General features: G+C 41.5%; 1 protein-coding gene and 1 pseudogene across 23 annotated transcripts in view; both read right to left on the bottom strand.

Moving 5' to 3' along the window:
* The window catches only part of CLASP2 (cytoplasmic linker associated protein 2), a 178,860-nt gene that overhangs the window by 149,020 nt on the left and 4,817 nt on the right, over positions 1 to 25,023 (bottom strand). For 21 of the 22 annotated variants that reach the window (XM_084754510.1, XM_084754512.1, XM_084754516.1 and 18 more), the window contains exons 2-6: positions 15,918 to 15,996; positions 8,795 to 8,898; positions 4,162 to 4,253; positions 3,042 to 3,117; positions 602 to 699 (exon numbers count right to left, since the gene is read on the bottom strand). In XM_084754510.1, coding sequence (XP_084610636.1) covers positions 602 to 699; positions 3,042 to 3,117; positions 4,162 to 4,253; positions 8,795 to 8,898; positions 15,918 to 15,996 — 449 coding nt within the window. Of the gene's footprint in view, positions 1 to 601; positions 700 to 3,041; positions 3,118 to 4,161; positions 4,254 to 8,794; positions 8,899 to 9,466; positions 9,577 to 15,917; positions 15,997 to 25,023 lie in introns of those variants that run through there. The other variant, XM_084754500.1, reaches the window with a different exon arrangement.
* LOC311580704 (large ribosomal subunit protein uL22-like) lies at positions 22,569 to 23,917 on the bottom strand (annotated as a pseudogene). Its single transcript has one exon. The product of its transcript is annotated as a large ribosomal subunit protein uL22-like (transcript).

Consider the following 25,023-nt stretch of genomic DNA (forward strand, 5'->3'; position numbering starts at 1 on the left):
CCTGTAATCTCAGCATTCAGGAAGGTAGAGGCAGGCAGATCACTGTGAGTTCAACGCCAGCCTGGTCTACAGAGTGAGTCCAGGACAGTCAAGGCTACACAGAGGGGGAAAAAAAAAAAGGGAAAGGAAGGAAGGAAGGAAGGAAGGAAGGAAGGAAGGAAGGAAGGAAGAAAGAAAAGTAAAAAATGTACAAACTATGAAAAATAAAGCCGACTTTGCAGGTAACAGGACTATCTATGAAGAAAATTCAATTCACACACACCCTACCACGAAAACAACAAGCACTTACACAACAGAGCTGAAGGAAACCCTGAAGCTACATAAGTGCCACACATTGGCAATACAGCTTTATTTCTATAAGTTAGTTCCAGAAAACTCAGAATACTAAAACTGTAGATGCTATAGATCCCTGGCTCACCTGACTCTCTCTGCAGGCCTGGCTGGCCTCCAACTCAAAGACTCTTGCCTGTCCCTGTCTCCCACATGTTGGTATTAAAGGTGTGTGCCACCATACCCAGCTCTAATATCCACCTTAATAAAGTAAACAAAATTACAATTTAAAAAATCTATAGCAAAAAAAAAAGAATTTAGGAAGACTTACCTAGCAGGGGGAATGTCTCTCCTACACAAATCAATCCTCAGCTTCTCTCCTACGTGTCTATAAATCTCCACAACAGCCGATATAGCAGCATTTCTCACCTGTTAAAGAAGTCAAGACATTTTAAAGAAATTTAGATGTGCCACATACTTCCTTTTAAGGGAACAATAAACTAGCAGGCCCAACCTGACACTCTAAGTTGTGTTTTTTGTTTGTTTGTTTGTTTGTTTGTTTGTTTTGCTTTTTCAAGACAGGGTTTCTCTGTATAGCCTTGGCTGTCCTAGGCTCCAACTCACAGTGATCCACCTGCTAATGCTTCCCAAGTGCTAGGATTAAAGGCATGCGCTACCACCACCCAGCTTTTTTTTTCCTTTAGTATTTATTTATTTATTATTTATATAGTACTCTGCCCACATGTATGACTGCAGGCCAGAAGAGGGCACTCGATCTCATTATAGATAGTTGTGAGCCACCATGTAGTTGCTGGGAATTGAACTCAGGACCTTTGGAAGAGCAGACAATGCGCTTAACCTGAGTCATTTCCCTAGCCACCCCACCACCACCAACACACACACACACACACACACACACACACACACACACACACACGTTGGCTTCAATTCTTTTCAGTCCTTGAAGAAATTATTAATAAAAAGCTAAAACAAAGGTCTGTCAAGAAAGCTCTAGAAAACCCATTTAAAGAGGGTAAGACCTTAATGGTGGAACACTTGCCCAGCATATGTGAGACCTTAAGGCCAATCTTTACTACTATCAAAGAAAAAAAAAATAAGGTGGCTAATAGAAATCTGTGACTAAAAGCTATCAATTGGGATTTCAAAAAAGTGTAATTGCATTAACCTAAAGTACAGTTAATTAATTTTCTTAGAATAAAATTGTCTTTCAAAGGGCTGGAGAGATGGCTCAGTGGTTAAGAGAACTGTCTGCTTTTCCAGAGGTCCTGAGTTCAATTCCCAGCAACCACATGGTGGTTCACAATCATCTATAATGAGATCTGATGCCCTGTGATCTGATGCTCTCTTCTGTCATGCAGGTGTAGACACAGATAGAGCATTCACATAAACATAAAAAAAAATTTTTAATTGTCTTTCAAGAATGTGAGCTGAACTCAAAAAGATATTTTACATCAGTATTTCTAAAAATTTTCAGATAGTCAAAAGGTAGAAAAACAAAACAAAAAACGTCTATTCTCCTATGACTGTATACACAAAATGTGATGCCTATGTGTTAATAAAAAAAAATTATTCAACCTCAGAAAGAGGTAAATTCTGATACATTTTGCAGCATGGATAGTTTGTGGACATCATACTAAATGGGATCAATCAAAAAGGACAACTAGTCAAATTAGCGTGAAGAATGGTAGTTGCCAGCAGCTGGGGGAGAGAAACAGGAAGTTGTCTCATGAGTACATAATCTGAATTTTGAAGAGGTAAAAGTTTTGCAGGTAAATTGTGATAAAAAACACTGAAGTATACTCTTAAAAATAGTTGCAATGGTAAATTTTATATTCTACATAAGAGGGGGAAAATGGGGCTTAAAGAGAACAATCTGAAAAACAACACTTACTCTTTTTGCACAACTCGCTGTCAAAGAACAACTAGAGCCAGGTGTGAACACCTACAGTCCTAGCTTCCTGGGAGACTAAGGCAGGAGAAGTCAACTGAGTTCAAGAACTTGAGGCTGGGTTGGGCAAGAGGAGGAGAACCTTTATCTATAAATAAACTAGATATTGGAGAGAGAAAATGATAAGGACAGCTAGAACTTGTAAGAAGGAAAGGTCTTACTCGGTGTCACTCCAAACGCCCTAGCTAGTTCATAGGTAACTGCAGACACAAAACAGCGGACTCAGGGAAGGGATGACGCAGTGCAGACCCTTACCTACTGGCTAAAGCCCCCAGACAGCTCAGGTAGAGATGGGCCATGGGCACAGAGGCCTTCCCTCTTCAACAGGGGCTCAACACCAGCAATGGTGCTTGTTCAAGCATGGAGGCTGCTAACAACCTAGTGTCACAGTTAACAGAAAGTGGACTAGAGAAGGGAGCCCAGGATTCTCTTCCTCTGTCAAACTCAAGTACTACCCATGAAGTTCCTTCTGTCTCTAATATCAGCCCAAGTACTGACAAGCAACTTATGCTCATTCCAAACAAACAAACTCTGATAGAAGAAGGGGAAGAGAAAGAGGAGGGGTGAAAGGCCAGTAGTCCTAGGTACTTGAGAAGGTGGGGCAGGAAGATCACACGAACCCAGTAGATTACGAGCAAAACAGCCATACCCTCATTTAATTAATTTTTTAAGGCATTTTTTTTTCACTACCCACCTTCTCTGTCTTTAGTGTTACAGCTTAAATAAGATAAGAGCACAAGAAAGGGCAGTGCCCTCCCATCCCCAAACACCAATCAATGCTCAAAGGTAAATAATTTTTTACCTGACTGTTAGAATCTCCAAATAAGATACACAAATGCGGCACCAACTTGCTGATGACGAGTGGTTGAGGCCCAAAGCTAAATATAATTTAAGAAAAAAACAAAAACAGAAAATTTGGATTCATTTAAACAGTGAACAAAATATCCTGATGCTTCCTTTTTTTATTTTGTTTTAGTTTTTCAAGACAGGGTTTCTCTGTGTGGTTCTGACTGCCCTGGAACTCACCCTGTAGACCAGGCTAGCCTCAAGCTCAGAGCTCCACTAGCCTCTACCTCATGCTGGGAGTAAAGGTGTGCGCCACCATACTCTGCTTTCCTGCCAGATGCTATGGAGGTATTTTCTCAACTGAGCTTCCCTCCTATCAGATGACTATTGTTTATATCAAGCTGACATAAAACTAATCAGGACAGATGCTGAAAATGAAGGTCAGAATATGATCCCACAGGGCAAAATACTCAACAGCAGTTTGACAACCCTGGCAACTTATCAATTACTTAAGAATAGCTAAGTTGAAGATGTACTTTTGAAATAGTGTTTTTAAAAATGACACTGAGTCTCAATATATAGTAAACTAAGTAACAAGAGATATTTATGTTTACTAATATTTTGAAGTCTAGGTTGAATGCAAATGATGAGAGAGATAAACCTCAGAAGCTGTGCTGATAAGACCTTGACCAGCACTTGCCAGCAGGAAGGAACCAAAGCAGTGGAAGAAGAGAAGTCACACCACAGAAAATGCCAAGTCTGGGCAATTATTCTAGAATAAGAACAAAAGCCCACACTTAGATTCCTTCTGCCTGCATCATGGCCCTGTGATCCCTAAGCATCACAGCTCTGCCCACTGCTAGTAGGTGTACTGTCCAGGGCCCTGGCAGAGCCCTGGGCAGTGCACAGTTGTAGCAGCCCCCACCTCACCAGTGCTCCACCCAGCCTAGGGTCAACTAATAAAAGGGATGTGAGGAAATGGCTTCAACATGTGACACAGCATTGAGTTCAGAATTTCTGAAGCAGATTCTGACATAAAAAAGATCCAAAGTTATTAGCATTATCAGGTCTATAACAACCAATTCTTGAGAAAGGATTGAGAGAAAGAAGGCTGTCTCAGTGACCACAGAACTTACATGTTTAAGGTTTCAATAAGACACAGACACACGCCTTCTCGAGAGCGAAAGTTCTTGTGCTTGAAGCCAGAGGTCAGCTGCTCCCAGATGTACTATTGGGAAAATGAGTGGACACACAGGATGACGTTAGGTAATGCACGGGACAACTATGAGTCTTCCTAACCTTACAACCAAGCCATCGGGTATCAGATGTGCTCCACAGATGGGACATTTTGCAAATTTTGGAATATTTGCATAACAGTAAGAAACCTTGCTGCTAGGACACAAACCTAAGCTCAAGACTCATTTATATTTCATACTTACTTTACACATATAACCTGAGCATTATTTATATAATATTTTTAGTGCAGCTAAATTCTGACTGTTACCTGTCACATGGATCAGGTGTGGAATTTTCCACTTACAATACTAATGTTATATCAATGAACAAAAATTTTAGATCTTTTAGATCAACTTGTATTTACAAGGTTTTGCTTGTTTTTTGTTTGTTTGTTTCTTTGTAGCCCCCTCCCATTTAATATCTGAATCACAATTTTGAGTTTTTATTTACATACTTTTCACTTTAAATTTCAGTAATTATGAGGAAAATCACATCCCATATGTAAGCATCTAAGCATTTCCAAGAGCATGGGTTTCTTCTATGCTAACAATGCTGCAATTGAAAGCACAACGGTCTAGGAAGCACTCCATAAAAGCAAAACTCCCTACAACAGTGTCACATGGAATAATTGCAAACATTTTACAAGAGTAAAGCTTTTCTCATTTGAACAGGTCATTTTATGACTATACACTCTTTGGGGAAAGGAAAAATAAACTTACACCAATGATGTTAAAACAACTGTTTAGGAACAGTGTAGTAAGGACTTCAACTGTATCTAAACATACAGTAAATTGCCCTTCTGCATTTAAGTGTGTTTACTGTTGGGGGCGGTGCTTGCACACTTACGTGAGAGGTATGTGTACGTGTGTATGACTGGAGATGTGTGAGTGGAAGTCAGAGGATAACTTCTGGGGATCAAACTCTGAACTCAGGTCATCAGGCTTGTGAATTTTAAAAATGTTAACTAAGTCTGGGTATATAGCTCAGTGACAGAACATTTGCCATTGAGATCTACAAGGCCCTGGGTTCTACTGCTACCACCACCATGCATGCATGCATGCATACATACAAACAAACATACATACATACATCTTACTTTGAAGAACCTATCTCAGGCAACTCAACTCCAAAATTCTTTTTTAAAAAAATGTTTACACCTAAGTCTAAAGATATACACAGATGTTATCTAAGAAACAACTTAAAATATAAATCAGTAAAGACTATGCACAAAACTTTTTAAAGGGTATTGTCATGAAGTATTAAATCCCTTCGAGTCAGTTTCCTTTTATAACTCAGTACTCTCGACTTATTAAACACATGTAACATTATAGTTTAAGCATCACATGATACCATTGTGTATATTATATTTAAGCTACCCTCTCAACTGTGGTGTACATGTCAGCTTATTTTCATTCTTTCAAAATACTTCCATGCTATGGTTTGAGTGTGATTTTCCCCACAAGGGCTTATGTGTCAGAGAGCTGGCCCTCAGTGCTAGGGCAGAACGGCCTGGGGGCTGGAGAGATGGTTCACTGGTTAAGAACAATTGCTGCTCTTGCAAAGAACATGAGTTCAGTTCCCTGTACCCACACAATGGCTCACAGCTGCTTTTGTAACTCCAACTCTGATTTTTGCAAGTTACCTGCATACATGTGGTCTACATAAATACACACACACACACACACACACACACGTTTTTAATGAAAGTACCTTTAAGAAACAGGACATAGTGAGTTGGCAAAGGGGGTGGGGGTGGGGAGCAGGTTACTATCTTGGTACTCAGTTCCTCAAGAACGTGAAGGTGTTCCTACCACCATGGTCCCATCTTCCATGGGAAAATGCGCCAAGGTGGAGCCCGTGCCACAGCTGGAGCTGCACCCACAAAACTGACCTCCAAAATTATGAGGTAAATACATCTTTTTTTGTTACAGGTATCTAGCTAGCCTCAGACATTTTGTTGTAACAACATAAAAAGACCAATATGTTATTAGTGTATGTGCATGTACATTCATGTGTGGAGATGAATGTGTGTGCAAGTACATATGTATGTGTACATGTAGGAGGCAGACGACAACCTTGTGCATTGTTCTTTTTCGTTTTGTAGTCACAAGTCTCTCACTGGCCTGGAGCATGCCAAAGCAGGCTAAGCTAGATGGGCTAGTCAGCAGTCCTAGGATCTGCCTATTGCTGCCTCCCTATAATGGGATCACAGACACTGCTACCATGCCTAACTTTAAAAGAGAAAAGAAAAGAAAAAAGAAAAAGGCTTCTAGAGATCAAACTACAGTTCTCTTATTGACAGCCTTGTACACAGTGCAATCAATAAATTCCTTAAGGGCAAATTATTTCTCTTATATTCATAAAACAGAAGTTATCATAAGACATATGCTTTATATAATCAATAACCACCTATTAAAATAAAAGAATTTGTTTCTGAAAGAGTTGCAGAAATTAATATAACATTCAGTAGTTTTCAAAGTAAGATTTTCAGTATTTTATAATTTGCGGGTAAGAAAAACCAGAAAATAGTGAAGCACATTTATAACCAACCAATACACTGCCAAGTCACTCTCTGTATGTTTAAGACATACGTAATAGAAAACAGAAAAGGTAAATGGAAAATAAAAACTTACATACTGGCACTACATGATGCCAGAAGCCAGCCATGCAGGAGGAATGGCTGAAACACGCAGGAGAGCTTCCTGGAGACAGCCCACCATCTCTGCAGGGCTGCCGTGAATGTACCCAAGAGAGACATGGCCCAGTGACTTTGCCCCAGGATTGCTTCTTGCTGCCTTTCCATGGCTGTCATTACTGGATTCCTTATATATCTGACATGGCAAAACTCCTCCCTGACGATGTTCTGGTGTAACTGTTTCACTCTGCTGGGCAGATTTCTTGCAGAACCAATATGAGGATGTACCTCCCTCCAATAATGCTGTTTAGATGGGTTGACAATTTTATAATTCCTGATAATGATATTACAGGATCCCTGATTTGATTTAAATTATTATAAACCCTTCTGCAGAATAGCAAAAACTGCTAGGAACTCTGTGACTCTTCACTTGTCACTGACACATAAACTGTTCTAGGAAAAAGATAGGCTTGAGGTAGATTTACGACCAAAGCAAATTTTCCTCTAGGTCAAGTCTCAGTGCATACTAGGACCAAAAAAATAAATAAAAATATTGCCCTAAATTTTCAATGAACTCATAGATAGCTGAAACATGATTAATTAGATGGACTCGTAATGGAAAGACATGTAAACAGTAGCCCAGCTGTAACCCCTTGGACTCTGTTAACCTTAAACCATGTCATGAAAAACTGTTGCATGGAGACACAGATAAATAATGCTTAGACAGGCACAAGTTATCAATAATCCTTATGCAACTACACTTTATCTATTTTTGTGATAACTGCTTTTATGACCATTTTTCTTCTGATGTAAAGACTTTGTATTAAATGGTATATAAAGACTGAAAGCAAAGAAAAAAGTGTATGTGTTGTATGCTAGAGCCTCCTCATCAGAGCTTGCTCTATCCACCACCCACCAAATATGTGTTCTGTGTGATTGTCTATATGTATGTATGCATGTATTTTATCTGAATGTCTGTATGCACATTATGGTGTCTGTGGGAGCTCCCTTGTCTTGTCCACTGAATGTGTGTATGAATGTATACATGTCTGCATGGTTGTCTATATGTATGTATGAGCTGATACAAGGGTAGGAGCCTAAGCAGCTAGCCAGGAATGGGATCCCCAGGGCAGCTTGGTTTTCTTGTCATCTCACAAGGAGTTTAAAGGATCAGAGCCCCTCGCTGGCTACTAGATTCCTGCTCTGAGAAAAAGAGCCAGGAATTTTCCAGGGGCTTAACAGCCTGCTTCAAATCAGCAGGAGGCATTAGCCAGAGAAAGCTCTGGCTGCAGGAAGTCAAAGGAGTCTGAATGGCTCAATCAGAAAGGTGTCAGAATTTCTGTATGAAGGTCCAAGGTTTAAGTCTCCCTTTTCTCCTTTCAATTTCCCCCACCAAGCCTTTGTAAAGTGTTGGCCCCTAAAGAGTTAAGTTGCTTGTTGCTACAAGCAAAGGGTACTGATAGGTGCCATGAGCACCCAACCCCAAACACCAGGAGCAATTAGCCCCTGGCTCCTTACACCTTCAGTTTTTCCCCCCTGGACCCGCTAAAGCTGGACTTTGACATCATCTTAAATCTGAACTTCTTTAAAACATAAGCAACAATCTACTATTTAAAATTCTACTATTGGGCAGTGGTGGCACATGCCTTTAATTCCAGCACTTGGAAGGCAGAGGCAGGCAGATCTCTGTGAATTCAAGGCCAGTTGGTCTACAAAGCGAGTCCAGGCCAGCCAGGGCTACACACAGAGAAACCCTGTCTCAGAACAAAAAATAATAAACAAACAAACAAACAAGTACATAAGTAAATAAATCCACTATCCATGCTTCTTGAAAGTTTGTTAGTTTGCTGTAGTTACTATCTATCTAATTAGGAATTTTCATCCAAATGTAAGCCTACCATGGGTGGTGCCACCTCATCCATCAGCTTCAGTGTCAGATTCTGAGCTTCGTCCCGAACCTTGTCTTTAGCATCTCCCATTCTGTCTATTAAAGCTGTGGTAACTAATGGAGGAAGAATAATCATTTATAACTTAACTCCATTACAAAACATATTTTACAAAACTACAAATAGTAACTGTTTCCATAAATAATTATGAGAAGAAATTACTTTAAGTTCCTTAGTCATGAGTCCAAACAAAAATAATGAACACATTTCAATGTAGTATGTGCAATCATATCCACTTAGAACAGTGTTCAAAACCAGGCAAACTCAGTATTATTCTATTTGGAGCTATGTATGTGGCCAAGATCTATAAATTAGCAAGTAAATGCTTTCCTCAAGGTTATGACAGGGGAGATTCTAGAAGAGTGAACAGGTATCCTCAGGAAGTACAGACAGGGATAGTCCAAGAACCTGGCAGGCTCACGTTTTTTGACCCAGGCATAGTCAACAGTCAGTTTTATATTATACTTCCAATTGCATGCTATGCATTCATCTTGTAGGACATAGTCCACATCTGACAAACAGAAACAAAAACATAGGCCTAAACCTATAGTGTTTAAAGGGGGGAGGGAGGAGAGTAAGAGGAAATAAAATTTTAAAAGGGATACATTTATCTAGTTTACTTACAGAAGGTGTAATCAAGGGGGGGAAAAAGCCTTCAAGCCAGGTGTGGAAGTACACGCTTTAATCCCAGCACTGGGGAGGCACAGGCAACAGGACTGAGAGTTCCAGGCCAGCCTGGATTATATAGAGAGAACCTGTCACAATAAAACAAAAAGCAGCCCTCGTAATTAAAATCATAACATGGGGCTGGAGAGATGGCTCAGTGGTTAACAGCACTGGCTGCTCTTCCAGGACCTGAGTTCGATCCCCAGCAACCACATGGCAGCTCAAAACCATTCAGAATTCCAGCTCTAAGAGATCCAATGCCCTTTTCTAGTCTCCATGTATATCAGGCATGCAGAGACATACATACATACATACAATAAGATTGTAATAATAACAAACCAATATGAGTGCTGTTCATGCCTAGGAACATGGCTCAGTGGTACAGTGCTAGCCAGGCAATGCAAGACCCTGGCTTCTACCCCAGCACCATTTAAATAAAATAAACACTGCAAGTATGAGTCAGACGGCACTGTGGAAATCTTTTTCATTTTGATTAGATGTATTATTAACAAGAATCATTCAATATCTGTAAGGCTGGCTACTACTAGAATCCGTTTCTTCTAAATCACAGAACATAAAAGTAAAAAATTAATTATTTCACTTAATCCTTAACAATACTATTAGGCTAAAATACTACTACTACTAAAACTAGAATCTGAGTAAATACACAATATGTGTGCGTGCACGCCTACACAAGTGAGATGGCATCCATACAACATTAATGGGGGAAAGATACTCTGTTCCTCAAAGGTAAATTTTAATTTCAAAAGAAAACTCAAATGTTGGATGAAAGAGGGGCTCATGGCAATACAAAAAAAGTATTTTATCGGGAGGCAGAGGCAGGCGGATCGCTGTGAGTTCGAGGCCAGCCTGGACTACAAAGCGAGTCTAGGACAGCCAAGACTACACAGAGAAACCCTGTCTTGGAAAAACCAAAAAAAAAAAAAAAAAAAAAAAGTATTTTAAGGCACACCTATACCTGTAAACTTAGTACTTGGGAGGTGGAGACAGGAGGATCACAAGTTCAAGGCAGCCCAGGCTAGAGAATGAATTTAAGACAAGGCTAGCATCTATATAGTAAGGCTTTGTCTAAAAATTAACATAAAATTTTACAGCCAGTTGATGTGGTTCGTGTCTATGGTCCTACACTTAGGAGGCTGAGCACAAAGACAGTCATGAGAAATAAGGCCAGTCAGGGCAACATAGTAAGTTCTGCTACAGAGTAAAATCTTGTCAAAAACAAAGCAAAAGTAATCTTATAGAATATAAACATTATAAACCTTCAATAACTGTAATACACAAGCTTAATATTGTATTAAACAAAAAATGATTTATTTTTGTACTGAATATTTTTGTGCATGTATAAGTGCACACATGTGCGTGCATACAGGTAAGCACTCATGCTGTGACACACACAGATGGGAAGGCCAGAGAGCAACTTCGTGAGGTCAGTTCTCTCCTTACACCTTCCCATGGGTTCCGGCGAATCAAGCTCATGTAAACAGGCTGGTGTGGCAAGCATGTTTACCTGCTAAGTCACCTCATTGGCTTTTAAATTCCTTTTCCACATATATTCTCTTAGAGACAAACAGCAACATTTTCTCTAGTTATACTCAGATATTAATTATAGAAGACAGTAAATTTTTCTAAACCTCAAAGTTTCCTTGTTTACCCCTTATGACTGGAGAGATGATGAAGTAAACAGGAAAAAAAGTATATAATAAGTATTTGGACCTCTCAGCAATATACACACGATCTGTGATTCATGAATAACTACAGTGAACTCTGTGTCTGTAACAGGCACCCAGGAAAGAGACTTCCACTCTGTAAGCTCAGAGGATTAAAGCATATGTGTCAGTTTACCAGACTGCACTAGGAGCCAAGCCACTGTGGCACACAACTTTAATCCCGGCACTCGGGAGGCAGAGGCAGGAATCTGTGAGGTCAGCTTGGTCTACAAAGCAAGAGCAGAACAGCCAACACTATACCAAGAAACCCTGTCTCAAAAAAACAAACAAACAAACAAACAAACAAAAACAAAATAAAACAACCAGACTGCACTAAGAGAGGGGAAATACTGGAAACAGATAGTGGGTTTCATTGCTTTTCAGTGATAGAGAGCAGGTCCTGCCATGATGACACGGGAGCAGGAGAGCTGGCCCTGTACCGAAGACACGGGAGTGAGAGAACGGCCCTGACCCAGGGCTCTGAGTGGACCTCACCCCAACATCTACCCCATGTGTGACCTGCTGGAACACATGAAGGGGACGGACACGCAGACTCAAAGATTAAAAACCTTCTTGACACACAGCAACAACGGGATACCCGACAACAGTCCCAGTGAGGATCCAGTAGCGATAGTGTAGGCCCCAAACCAGACCCGTGACTCGTAGCAATGAACATTTGAAAGTAAACATATATGGGCAAAAGGCTATACTGCGTGATACACTATAGCTTCTATGACAAGATTTTTGTCTGTCTGTTTTATTTTATTTTACTGGGGGGAGGAGAGGGATTTTGGTGCATGATGTGTAAATCATAGATATTCAATAAAATTTTAAAAAAAATTTTACAGTGCCGGGCATGGTGGCTCACGTCTTTAATCCCAGTACTCAGAGAGGCAGAGGCAGGCAGATAGCTGTAAGTTCAAGGCCAGCCTGGCCTACAAAGTAAGTCCAGGACAGCCAAGGCTATTACACTGAGAAATCCCATCTCGAAAAACCAAAATAAAATAAAATAAGGGACAAAATTCTTAAACTCAGTTACTGTAAAGTCAGAGTTAAAGATCAGTATCAGTGTGAACAGGTTAGTTACATAAACATAACACTGAGTCCACAATCTCTTTAGAACTGTATCTAATGCTCTAGTGACTGAGCTATGTGTAAATCTCTTTTTGGAACTAGAAATAAAATTGAACAGGACTCTCAATTTTTCTAGAACACCTTTTAACTTTTAATGTACAAAGCACTGGTGCTCATGTGAATTCACAAAGATGTTGCAGCATGCACAAGCCTACACGGGTTCAAGAAAGGCAGGATCCCAGCACTAAGAAGACAAAGTAGACAAGAAGCTATCTGCAACTGATACCTGCTTGTCAAGAAAATAAAATATTTTCTCCAGTGAAATTTCACAGGATATATTAAGCACACTTAAGGGTAGGCTCCATGCCCAACACAAAATGAACTAAATGGTATTTTTTTTAGACTTTTTGTTTCATATTGCTTTTTCTGAACTTTGTGTGTGTGTGTATGTGTGTGTGTGTGTATGTGTGTGTGTGTGTATATATGTGTGTGTGTGTGTGTGTGTGTGTGTGTGTGTGTGTGTGTGTCTTACCACTCTTCTGCTTGTGTAACAGTGTTTTCCAACTTTGTGTTTTTATGGGTTTGGAGTGTGTTTCTTGTAGTTTTTCTTTGAGTTCTTTGTTTTGTTTGTTTACTTGCTAAAGAGAGAGAGAGAAAGGTGGAGGAGTTGGGGAGGATCTGGGGAGAATGAGGGAGGTTCAAAGAACTGTTTATTAGGATAGAATTTAATTCAATCCTCTCCTTTTGAGAGACTTTTTAACTTGTTTTATATGTGTTTATTTATTCTCTGTCTGTGTATGAGGAGTTGGATATGTGCCATGGTGTGTGCGTGGCGGCCAGAGGACAGCTTGCAGAAGTCAATTCCCTCTACGTGTGTGATCTGGGAACGGAACTCAGGTCACCAGGCTTGCTAGTAAGCACTTTTACCCACTGAGCCATTATACTGATTCTCCAAAGAGTTAAGCAGTCTAGTTAAGGCTTGTTATAGGATTAAACAAAAAAGCAAATTTGAAGTAGTACAGTTCTTGAGAGCACGCAGACATTCATCTACCCTCTAAGTCAGAAATACGTGATGATACTCTTTCACAGACACAGTCAATATTGTTAAGGGAAGTACTCAATAAATGGCAGCAAAAAGAAAAAAAAAATCAAGATCGTTTTTCTCATCATACCACATAAGCACGCAAATAATAACAAGTTCAGGTTTCACAAAGAATCTTCAAAGTGAAAACAATGACACTAAGTCTGCAGAAAAGACTTAAAAGAATAAAACTGCACTTAGGAAGGCTGTACGCACAAATGAAAAGCATGAGCCAATGAAAACAGCTCAATGTAATTATAAAGTAGTTAACAGCAATGAACTATAAACAGCAAAAAACACTGTCAAGTCCAGAGTATGATGAATTAATCTGAAAAGCTCCGAGATACTGAAAGAGCAAAGATTTCAAAAGAAGAGCACAGCACATACAAGTCATGCTACATTCAAACAAGTGAGCAGGTGAGCTAGAGCAGAGAACTCCCACTGACGAGTCTGTGGAAGAAGCTGAGACGAGAGGCCACATGCATGGAAAGAACTGGAATCCCTAGACCATTCAAAGTCAGTGACAGCTCCAGGCCATTGGGCTTCAGAATGAGCCGTCGGTGGGCCCTGGCCCTGAAAAGTCAGCAGGACACACAATACCTTGAGTAACCCTTCAGCGTGAACACTATGTGAACTGAAGTACTGCGGAGCTATCACCCTGGCAGGGTTCACAACCACAGAGACACAAGAAATGCCAATAGTGGGCTAATTTCAGTGCAGCAGTTCAACCCTGCCACACTGTATTCAACATTCTCAGTTATGAAGAGCTAAAGAGATAGAAGGAATTATGAATTGGCATGTCCATGATTCAAGGCTCAGTTGGGAAGGTGCGCACTTATCATGAACAAGGCCCTGAGGAGGGGGCACAGGCCTGTATTGTCCACAAGGGTCACATTTAAACTTCAAAGTCATTCTTGACGACACAGAGTTCAAGGCCAACCCGAGATACATAGTGAGTTCTAGGCCTGTCAGAGCTACAAACAGAAACCTTTATTTAAAATGGGGAGGGGCTTGGGGGGTAAAGCAAAGCTCCATGGGCCCAGACAAAAGGAAGCTGCAATACAACTTCAACCAATAGTTACAGATAACAGAGGACCAGGCACACCTTATCACCCAATTTCTCAAAGCCTCAAAGAATGGAACTTTTAAAATTCCCATTTATGCATTCAAATACATAAGCAAAACGTGTTTTCAAGGCATGTTTTTCAATATCTACTATGAATTTTAAGCAGAAGACTAATAGTAAAAATGTTATCTTCAGAAGCTATTAATACTAAGGCTAAGAACTAAAGTGAATACCAAGAAATGTATTGGAGAAATAACTGGAAAAGAAAAATGATAGAAAATTTAACACAATCTGGTGGCATAACCAAACATGAACAGTTGGCCACAAATATTTGAAAGCAAGTTTAATAATATGACAGGGTGAGGCATTACCACAGAAGAAAGTCACTAGAAGAAAGTCACTAACATTCAAGGTTGAATTTCGTATGTTGCTATAAAATAGTACTGCACTGATTCATAAAGCATTCTAAAATGTGCAAGTGTTTAGTCAAAGCCAAGCAGGCCACTCAGAGCAGCAGCATAAAGCAGCACAAGGACCATGCAGCAAACAGCATAACCGCTGCTCAGGATAAAGCAACAAACTGTGACACAGTCACTTTGTTCAACCTAATAATAGAAACTCATGAACTGGAATGCAGCTCATCTTGATGTTGTGTGTTCAGTGTTCAAGGCTCATCAGGCTCAGCACCAACCAAGAGAAAACTTAGGGCTGTATATTTCTTTCATTTTGTTGTAACTTATAAAAGATTGGCCTGGGCTTCTCCATTGTGTGTGTGTGTGTGTGTGTGTGTGTGTGTGTGTGTGTGTGTGTGTGTGTTTAAGGCAATGTAGCTTGCATGGTGGCACACACCTTTAATCCCAACACTTGAAAGATAATGGCAATAGGATCTCTATGAATTTGAGGCCAGCTTGGTTTACACAGTGAGTTCTAGGCTTGCCAAGGCCATATAGTAAGACCCTGTCTCAAAACAAACAAACAAACAAACAAACAAACACAAAAAACAAACCCCACAGAACGTAAGTTACCAAAAGTTAGACACACTAAAAGAAATGAGTACATGGCAGAATTATCTACTTAAGAAGTTTTAACATTTTCTTGAGTGGACTAAAATGCTTAAAGTACTATATCTCTTGGTTATACAAAATTTTATTTTTTAAAAACTTATTTTAATTTAATGTGCCTGTGTGTGAGTGTTTGCTGTGGGTGTGCAACTACCCTCAATGGCCAGAAAAGGACATAGATCTTCTGGAGCTAGAGTTGCAAACAGGTGTTAGCCACCTGCTGTGAGTGCTGAGAATCTAACTCCAGTCTTCTGAAGAACAAGTGCTTTTAACCACTGAACCCTCTCTCCAGCCCCAAATCTACATTTTTTTCTAAATTTACAAAAACTAATTCTGTTAAGAAAAACTACAAGTCAAATCACTATATCAAACTCTACAATGAAACTTAAGGTCAACTTACCCATTGCTACGTAGGATTTAAATCGTGTTGACAATCTATCCACCAAGGCACTTAAAATCTCCAATCCTAATAACGATACCTACAAACAGAAAGAACGTTAATAAGTACAAATTACAGATGCATGTTTCATCACTATATAATTCTTAACATACAGAAAATTTAACATATTACTAAGAGTTTTAGAAATCAGCTTTAGCTGGGTATAGTGGCACAGGCCCTTAATTCACTACTCAGGAGGCAGAAACAGGAGGAGCTCTGTTTTCAAGGTCAGCCTGGTCTACAACATGAGTTCCAGACCAGCCAGGGGTACTTAGTGAGACCCTGGCACAAATTCATTGTGTGTGTATGTGTGTTTGTATGTATGTATATATAACACACATATACATATATAAAAATTCATTTATGTGAGGAAGGAAGGGGAATGGGAAGATACAAGTGAGGGGATAACAACTGAGATGTAATCTGAAAAAAATTTTCTTAAATTTTAAAAATTCATTTATGTGTGTCTATATACATATGTGTGTATATATACATATATACATACATACAAATATAAATTCATCATATATATTTTTGAGCTTCATCCCGAGGCTCAAAATACTAAAATTAAACAAATTTTAAAATGTTTAATGGTATTGATGTATTCAGAGGTAGGTAGTCACAGGGTTGAAGATTCTATTCTTAGAAACATCAATAATAACAATTTATAAATGTATAGTGTACTGGCTGGTTTTGTGTGTCAACATAAGCTAGTGTCATCAGAGAGGAAAGAGCCTCAGTTGAGAAAATGCCTCCATGAGATCCAGCTGTAAGGCATTTATTTTCTCAAGTGATCAATGGAGGAGAGCCTAGCCCATGTGAGTGATGCTATCCCTGGGCTGGCAGTCCTGAGTTCTATAAGAAAGCAGGCTCAGAGCCAGGTATGGTGGTGCATACCTGTAATCCCAGCACTCAAAGAGGCAGAGACAGGTGGATTGCTGTGAGTTCGAAGCCAGCCTGGGCTACAAAATGAGTCCAGGACAGCCAGGGCTGTTACACAGAGAAACCCTGTCGGGGGTGGGGGGGTAGAAAAAAAGTAGAAAGGAGGAGGAGGAAGGAAGAAGAAAGAAGGAAGAAAAAGAAAGGAGGAGGAGGAAGGAAGAAGAAAGAAGAAGAGGAAGGAAGGAAGGAGGAGGGAGGAAGAGGAGAAGGAGGAGGAGGAAGAGGAGGAGGAGGAGGAGGAGGAGGAGGAGGAGGAAGAGGAAGAGGAGGAGGAGAAAGCTGGCTGATCAGGCCATGTGAAGCAAGCCAGTAAGCAGCACACTTCTTTAGAGGCCTCTGCATCAGCTCCTGCCTCCAGGATCCTGTTCTCCTTGAGTTCCTGTCCTGAGTTCCTTTTGTGATGAACAGTGATGTCAAAGTGTAAACTGAATAATCCTTTTCTCCCCAACTTGCCTTTTGGTCATGGTGTTTCACTGCAACACTAGAAACCCTAACTAAGGCATGTAGGAAAACAGTAACAAAGCTTATTTGGTAAAAATTCAGTAACTGACAAATGAGGTGATGGCTACACAGAAGTTTAGTAACTATACTTGCAACTTACTTTTCACTTTGCAATTTATTTAAGCAGTAAGAAATTGAATAATACAAGCTAATTACAAAAAGAATTTCAATTTCTGTAGGAAATGGAAAATAAAATCAGTCAGATTCCAACAAGAGTGAAAAGACCAATTATCAGCGGGTGCGGGTCCGCGGGGTTCGAAAGATGAGGTCCTCAGTGCATTCTGAGGAGGAGGATTGTGTTCCAGAGTTACACAGAAATGTTCACTCCTGAGAGCAGCCTGATTGGGAGGAAACACTTAGCGCAATATATTAGAAATACCCAAGCTGAGATCATCCAAGATGGTGTCGATTGCACTGTGTCTGATCTGCAGAACAGCAGTGACTGCACAGCCACCCATGGACCATACTGAGAGCTCCAAAACATAGTGCTGGTGTTTCCCAGACAGAAGGAAATCCTGTCATGTGGATCGTCCATGCCCTCTTTCCGCAGGACCATGGAACCACGCTCCTGTGAGCTCCCACTCCCAGGACACTTTTCGGGTTGCAGTCTGGTGCAGTGCAGGCCAAGGAGATGGTGTTTGAGGGAGGGTGCTGTTCCAGTCCAGCCCAAGTGAGGACTGCACTGCTCATACCACAGGCCTCATGGACCTCCTCTCACGGGTGGGGAGGGGGGCAGAGGGCGGCGGTGGGGGGAGGCATGCTCAGTGCTGAGAGCTGCACTATGCAGAGGTGGATACTAGGAGCAGCACCAAGGCGGGGGCCCATGGCATATGGAGCTCGAGATGGAACCAGAGACTCAGGAGGCGCGAATCAACAGAGCCACAAGTTCCCCAGGACAAGAAGGTGAGCTGGGCCAACATCAATGGTTTCTGCAAACTACTCAACGAAGACTTTGAGGGGCCTCCACTTGCCACCTGCTTGATGGTCCACAAGATCCAGTACCCACAGGAGTAGGAGGCCATCCAGGCCTTGATGGCCAGCAGCAGTCTGGTGAACTGAACAGGAGCAGGAGAGCGGCCCCTGAGGACATGGGAGCAGAAGAACCGGCCCTGGGGACATGGGAGCAGGTGAGCCAGCCCTGGGGACATGGGAGCCTGAGAGCTGGCCCTGCCTTGAGGACACAGGAGCTGGAGAGCTATCCCTTCCATGATGACAGGGAATGGGTGAGCCGGCCCTGCCCTGATGACAGGGAGTGGGAGAATAAGCCCTACCCTGAAAACAAGGGAGCAGGAGAGCTGGCCCTGCCATGATAACAAGGGAGCAGGTCTTGATCCAGGGCTCTGAGTGGGCCTTACCCCAACATCTACCCCATGTATGACCTGATGGAACACATGAAGGGGACGGACCTGCAGATTCAATGATTAAGAATCTCCTTGACACACAGCAACAACGGGCTATCCGACAACAGTCCCAGTGAGGATCCGGGAACGATGGTGCAGGCCTCAAACCAGACCCATGACTCATAGCAATGAACATTTGAAAGTAAACATATGTGGACAAAAGGCTATACTGCGTGATACACTACAGCTTCTATGACAAGACTTTTTATTTGTCTGTTTTATTTTACTGGGGGGAGGAGAAGGATTTTGGTGCATGACGTGTAAATCATAGACATTCAATAAAAGTAAAAAAAAAAATCTACAAAAATAATAACTGTTCTTTTTTTTGTAATTAAAAAAAAAGATTTATTTATTATGTACACAGTGCTCTGCCTACATGAGTGCTTGCTCACCAGAAAAGGGTACCAGACCTCATTACAGATGGTTGTGAGCCACCATGTGGTTGCTGGGAATTGAACTCAGGAACTCTGGAAGAACAATCAGTGCTCTTAACCTCTGAGCCCACTCTCCAGCCCATAATAACTGTTTTGATGCATGAAAAAGCTGAGGCTGTAGAACAGTGGTTCTCAACCTTCCTAATGTTGCAACCCTTTAATATACTTCCTCCTATATGGTAACGTCCACACATAAAATTATTTTCATTGCTACTTCAAATGAACTTTGCTATTGTTATGAATTCTAATGTAAATATCTATGTTTTCCAATGACCTTAGGTGACCTGGGTGAAAGGGCCGTGGGACTCTCCCAAAGGGATCATAATCCACAGTTGGGAACTGTTGTTGTGACCAGCCAGTCTGAAATCAGGGGAAAAATAAATAAATAAATCCACAACTGACAGAAAGAAAATGAAGCCACAGTACAAGTGGATAAGAATAATGAATAAGAATTCTACTGTATTTAACACTTAATAATCTAAGTGTAGATTAGTATGGAAACTTGTGTTTGCTTGTTTTTTGTTTTTTATTTGTTTTTCAAGACTGGGTTTCTCTGTATCACCCTGGCTGTCCTAGGCTCACTTTGTAGACCAGGCTGGCCTGAGACTCACAATGATCCACCTGCCTCTGCCTCTCAAGTGCTGGGATTAAAGGTGTGCACCACCACATGCAGCAACTTTTTAAAAATATTTTTGAGCATTTATTATTTTTCTGTACATGGATGTTTTGCCTGTCTCTATCTGTGCACCACATGATTGCAGTGCCCATGGAAGCCAGAAGAGGGTGTCAGATCCCCTTGGAACTGGAGTTGCAGACAGATGTGCCACCACATGGGTGCTGGGAATTGACCCTGGATCTTCTGGAAGAGCAGCCAGTGCTCTTAACTGGTGAGCCATGTCTGCAGAGCTTAATATGAAAACTCTTAAATAGCCAGAGGCACGGAAGTTCATACCCACTTTGCACCCAAAGACAAGATTACTGTATAATTAAGACCCACAGCTAAGCAGGAGATTGGAGAAGGCACTGCAGCTGCTGCAGATCTTGAGGAAGAGTGTGGCATACGCAGCCAGCTACCAATGCTTTCAGTGCCCTTGTCTTCTAGAAAAGAAGAGCTTAACTTGAAGTACTGAGGTAAGGAGATACAGTACTCAACACATGGGCACAAGCAAGTAGACTGTAGTGAAGGGAAGGAGTGAGACTCCAACATGTCCTCCCCTGTGTGAGACCTTAACTGTCCAGGTGAGGGGTTGTTTCTGATAAAGCCTCACCACAAGGCTCAAAGGCAAAGATCCTCCAAAGACTGAAAGTGGACCAGAAAAATTAAGAGACTGGCCCCACACCACACAATCAGGCTAGCAAGACCAAGCAAGAACATAGGGGAAAGAGTTTGACAGGAACCAGGGTAAGGATTCAAGCAGAGGGTTAGTCAGAAATACTGAAGAAAAGCCTTCATCAAACTAACCCGTTGTAACCAGAAGCAAAGAGGAATCAACAGCAGCCACAACACACAGACCTAACTCAGCTCCTGACCAGACTGACTATACAACTCACACTATAACTCAGCAGAAGGAAAAGATACCATTTCAAAAGCAAATACTATTCAATTTAGTCTTAAATCTCTTGACTACCTTGCAATTTTCAACTAAGAAGTATGAGGCACAGGAAAGAACAAAAGGTAGGAGATTTGGGAGCCCAGTTTGGGGAGCAAAGCCATCAACAAACAAAATACTACGTATAGATCTGAAGCGTGAGTTTAAACCAAGGATCAGTGTGTTTGCAGCAGAGTGGAGGCCAGGGACAGGGCACTTAACTAGAGCCTGAAAGGCCTTGCTTCAGTCGCCAGCAGAGGGTAAGACCAGTGCTGACCAACAAGGTCCAAAGACAAACCTTCACTCTAAATGATTAAAGGGGCTCCCAGTACAGCCTAGCATGCATGAGGCCCTGAATTTAATCCCCAGTAACATACATGTAAAGTGGACAAGGCAGAAAACAGGAATCACAGAGGCTACATACACTACACCGGGAGGTTTTTATTGATTGATTGATTTTTTTAAAAGACCCATTTATTTATTAAGTATACAGTGTTTTGAATGCATATACATCTGCATACCAGAATAGAGCACCAAGTCTCAACATAGATGGTTGTGAGCCACCATGTGGTTGCTGCGAATTGAACTCAGGACCTTTGGAAGAGCAGACAGTGCTCCTGAGCCATCTCTCCAGCGCCCCCCTCCCCGCTCCTTTCTGTTTGTTTGTTTGTTTGTTTGTTTTTTGAGACAGGGTTTCTCTGTGTTATCTTGGCTGTCCTGGACTTACTTTGCAGATCAGGCTGGCCTCAAACTCACAGTGCCTCTGCCTTTCAAGTGCTGGGATTAAAGGCGTGTGCCACCATGCCCAGCTTTATTTTGATTTTTTGAGTCATGGTTTCTCTGTAAATCCCTGGCTGTTCTGAAACTAGTTCTGTAGAGCGGGCTGCCTCAAACTCAGAAATCCATCTACTTCTATCTCCCGAGTGGTGGGATTAAAGCTGTACACCACTACCAGCCATCAGCACAGAGAGTTTAAAAAAAAAAAACCATCCAGACAACATACTCATGAATAAATATGGAACTTAACACAGACATGGAAGCCTTGGGAATCATAAGCCAGCCTGGTCCACCCCAGCTAAGGCTACAAGTGAGATACTGTCTCAAAAAACCAAAACCAAGCTGGGCTTGATGGTGCATATCTTTACTTCCAACACTCAGGGAGGCAGATCGCTGTGAGTTCAAGGGTTACATAAATAAACTAGAAAATACACTTTAAGGGCCAGACAGTATTAGGGGTCACCACAGAGCCCAGGAATTTAAATTAAGCCAGTTAAAGAGGTTTTGTGGTTTTCCACCTATCTTCAGTAGCACTGGCTCAGGTATGAAGAGGTGAAGTTAACCAGTGCTGCATTTTAGCCAATGAGGACCATAAGAATGAAGAGGGAGATGAGAATTGAGTGGGGGTGGGGGAGAGAGGGAGGGACAGAGGGACAGAGGGACAGAGGGACAGAGGGAGAGAGAACCAGCCAAGTTTGATCATACACACACCTATAATCCCAGTATTTTCAAGCTTTATAAAGAGGGTCTTAATGAAATGGATGTCCCATGAGATAGTCAACACCAATATTTCATGTATATGGGGGGGGGGGTACAATATATCCACGTGTGTAGAACAGCTAACAATCTCAAGTGCTGGTCTTATTTGAAACAGGGTATCTCTCTCCCTCTCTCCCTCTTTCTCTCTTTACTTTCACTTGCATTTATTTTATGCTGAATTTATTCCTGTGCCATCAGTTTTTGTTTCTTCTAAGATCTCTTTTCCTTCTGTGTTACCTCCTCCAGCTTTGGGATAATCTGCTCCTTTTCAGTGAGATCACCTCGATGTGGCGGGGGCGCTCACGTGCAGGTTAATCCGGCCATGGGATCTGTAAGTTCGTCAGTGCATCTTAGGTGCCTGTTCACCTGGATGTGTTCAATGACCAGGGAATCTACAACTAAACCCTTAAGTTCAGCACTACACTCTGCATTTTTCAGCATGTGCAGCAAAAATTCAGCACCCTTTTTTGGCCACCAACCCTGAGTCGAGCCCCACTGTTGGGCATGGGCGCACCTCCCGGCTCCACCATTATACGGCTGTAACAGCCCACATTGCTTCTTTAAAGGGACATCTTTCAGATACTTGGTGGCTTTTCAGATATGCACACCCTTGATAGCCTGGGCAGTTTCCCGGTGTTCTTAAAGTGAACACGAAGATTTGAACCTCTTGATTTGCATGATTCTGTAGGGTTTTCTGGGTCAAGTGAGTAGCGAACCATCTTTGCAGGTCGCCTCTGGCCACTTACAGGAAGAGGAGCCAGGGTCTCTCTCTCTCTTTTTTTTTTTTTTTTTTTTTTTTTTTTTTTTTTTTTGGTTTTTCGAGACAGGGTTTCTCTGTTTTACCTTGGCTGTCCTAGACTCACTTTGTAGAGCAGACTAGCCTCGAACTCACAGTGATCCACCTGCCCCTGCCTCCTGAGTGCTGGGATTACAGGTGTGCGCCACACGCCTGGCCAGGGTCTCTTCTTGTTTTGTATATTTTGAGACCAGCTAGCCAGCAACTCACCTAGCTCCACTTTCCATCTCCTACAGGTGGTAGGATTGCAGACGCATGCTTTCCACCACCGGTCTTTATGTGGAGCCTAGGGACTCAAACTCAGGTCTTCATACTTCCATGACAAGCTACTTTACCCACTGAGCCATTTCCCCAGCCAATTAGTCAAACTGTTCCAAGTCAACGTATACTGAAGAAATGAAGTTCTCCAATAACTACATCACTTTCAAAGTCTGAGTCACCAGCAACCACTCCTCTATAATGGTCTAATTGGCATGGTGGCATCCCAGCAATTATATGCTCTAGTGCCGCCATACGACTATTGTTACATCTTCTTAGTCAGCCTGGCAAGATTAGATACCATCAGCCTTCCATACCCACAGGCTCTACATTCTCAGATTCAACTGACATCAGATGGAAAATATTTGTGGGGGGGGGGGGGGTGGAGAAACTAACACTGTGCTGAACATCTATCTACAGACTGTCTTCCTTTGTCACTATTCTTTGACCAATACAATATATGTATTGAATGAGAAATAATTTCAAGTACACAGGAGGATATATATATATATATATATATATATATATATATATATATATATGTACAGTACATTTTATGTAAGGAACTCAAGCATCTATAGGTTTTACTATCTAAGGGAAGAAGAGCTCTAGGACCTATCAATCTCTTATAGATATTATGGGGAAACGCACATTTTCTCCCATCATAATTATGTGTAAGTCTCTTTTTTAGTACAGCTAGGATATAGCAAGGAGTTTTAAAGATGATGTGCTTGATACCAAGTTTGCTATTTCAGAATTGTAAAAGGAGCATGAGAGGAGGGCACGGAAGCTAGACACCGTAGCACAGCAGAGCTTGAAGCTGGGGCATTGAAAGCATCCTGGGCTACACACTAATGCCCAGGAGAGAAAGACTAAACTCTGACTCCACCGAAACCACTCACCTAGACAAATTCCCATGTATATGCACATACTGGCAACATTAAGTAAAAAAGCTAAAACCAGCCTGGATGTTCATCCTGCCCAGCAGGTAAATAAGGAACAGACAAAATCAGTATGCAGTGATGAGAGGTAAACCCTGCCTCCCTTCTGTTAACCAAAACTAGCACACTGGTAGTAGCAAAATGGCACAGCGGGTAGAAGTCCTTGCCATGAAACCTGGCACCGAGTTCAATTCCCAGAGCCCACGTGGTGGAAGCTAGCTTCTACAAGTTGTCCTCTGGCACAACCATACCCCCACTTAGAAAATCTACTAAAGCTGGTATATTTTAAGAATGTGGTAGTTAACAGGAAATATGACTTAGGGGAGACTGGTATTAACTGGGAAGTATGGAATGCCAAGTGAGGACCAGCAGGATAGTTCAGGGGGCCACTGTGTAAAGGCGCTTACAACCTGAGTTTGATCCCCAAGACCTACATGGTCAAAGGAGGAAAATGTCTCCTGTAAGTTATTCTTTGGCCTCCAGATGTGGACTGTGGCACAAGTGTGCACCTAGACCACACACAACAAACAAAAAAACAAATGACAAATGGACTGTGATCTTGGACATGCAGAAATGAAAAGTACTATCAATTCAATAATCAAACACTATGGGTTAATACTGTAAATACTAGTTTTTTTTTTCAGTCAACTTTGTTGTGTTTGTAGGCAAA

Source organism: Acomys minous, assembly GCF_964271855.1.
Source record: "Acomys minous genome assembly, chromosome: 13".
Taxonomy (NCBI): domain Eukaryota; kingdom Metazoa; phylum Chordata; class Mammalia; order Rodentia; family Muridae; genus Acomys; species Acomys minous.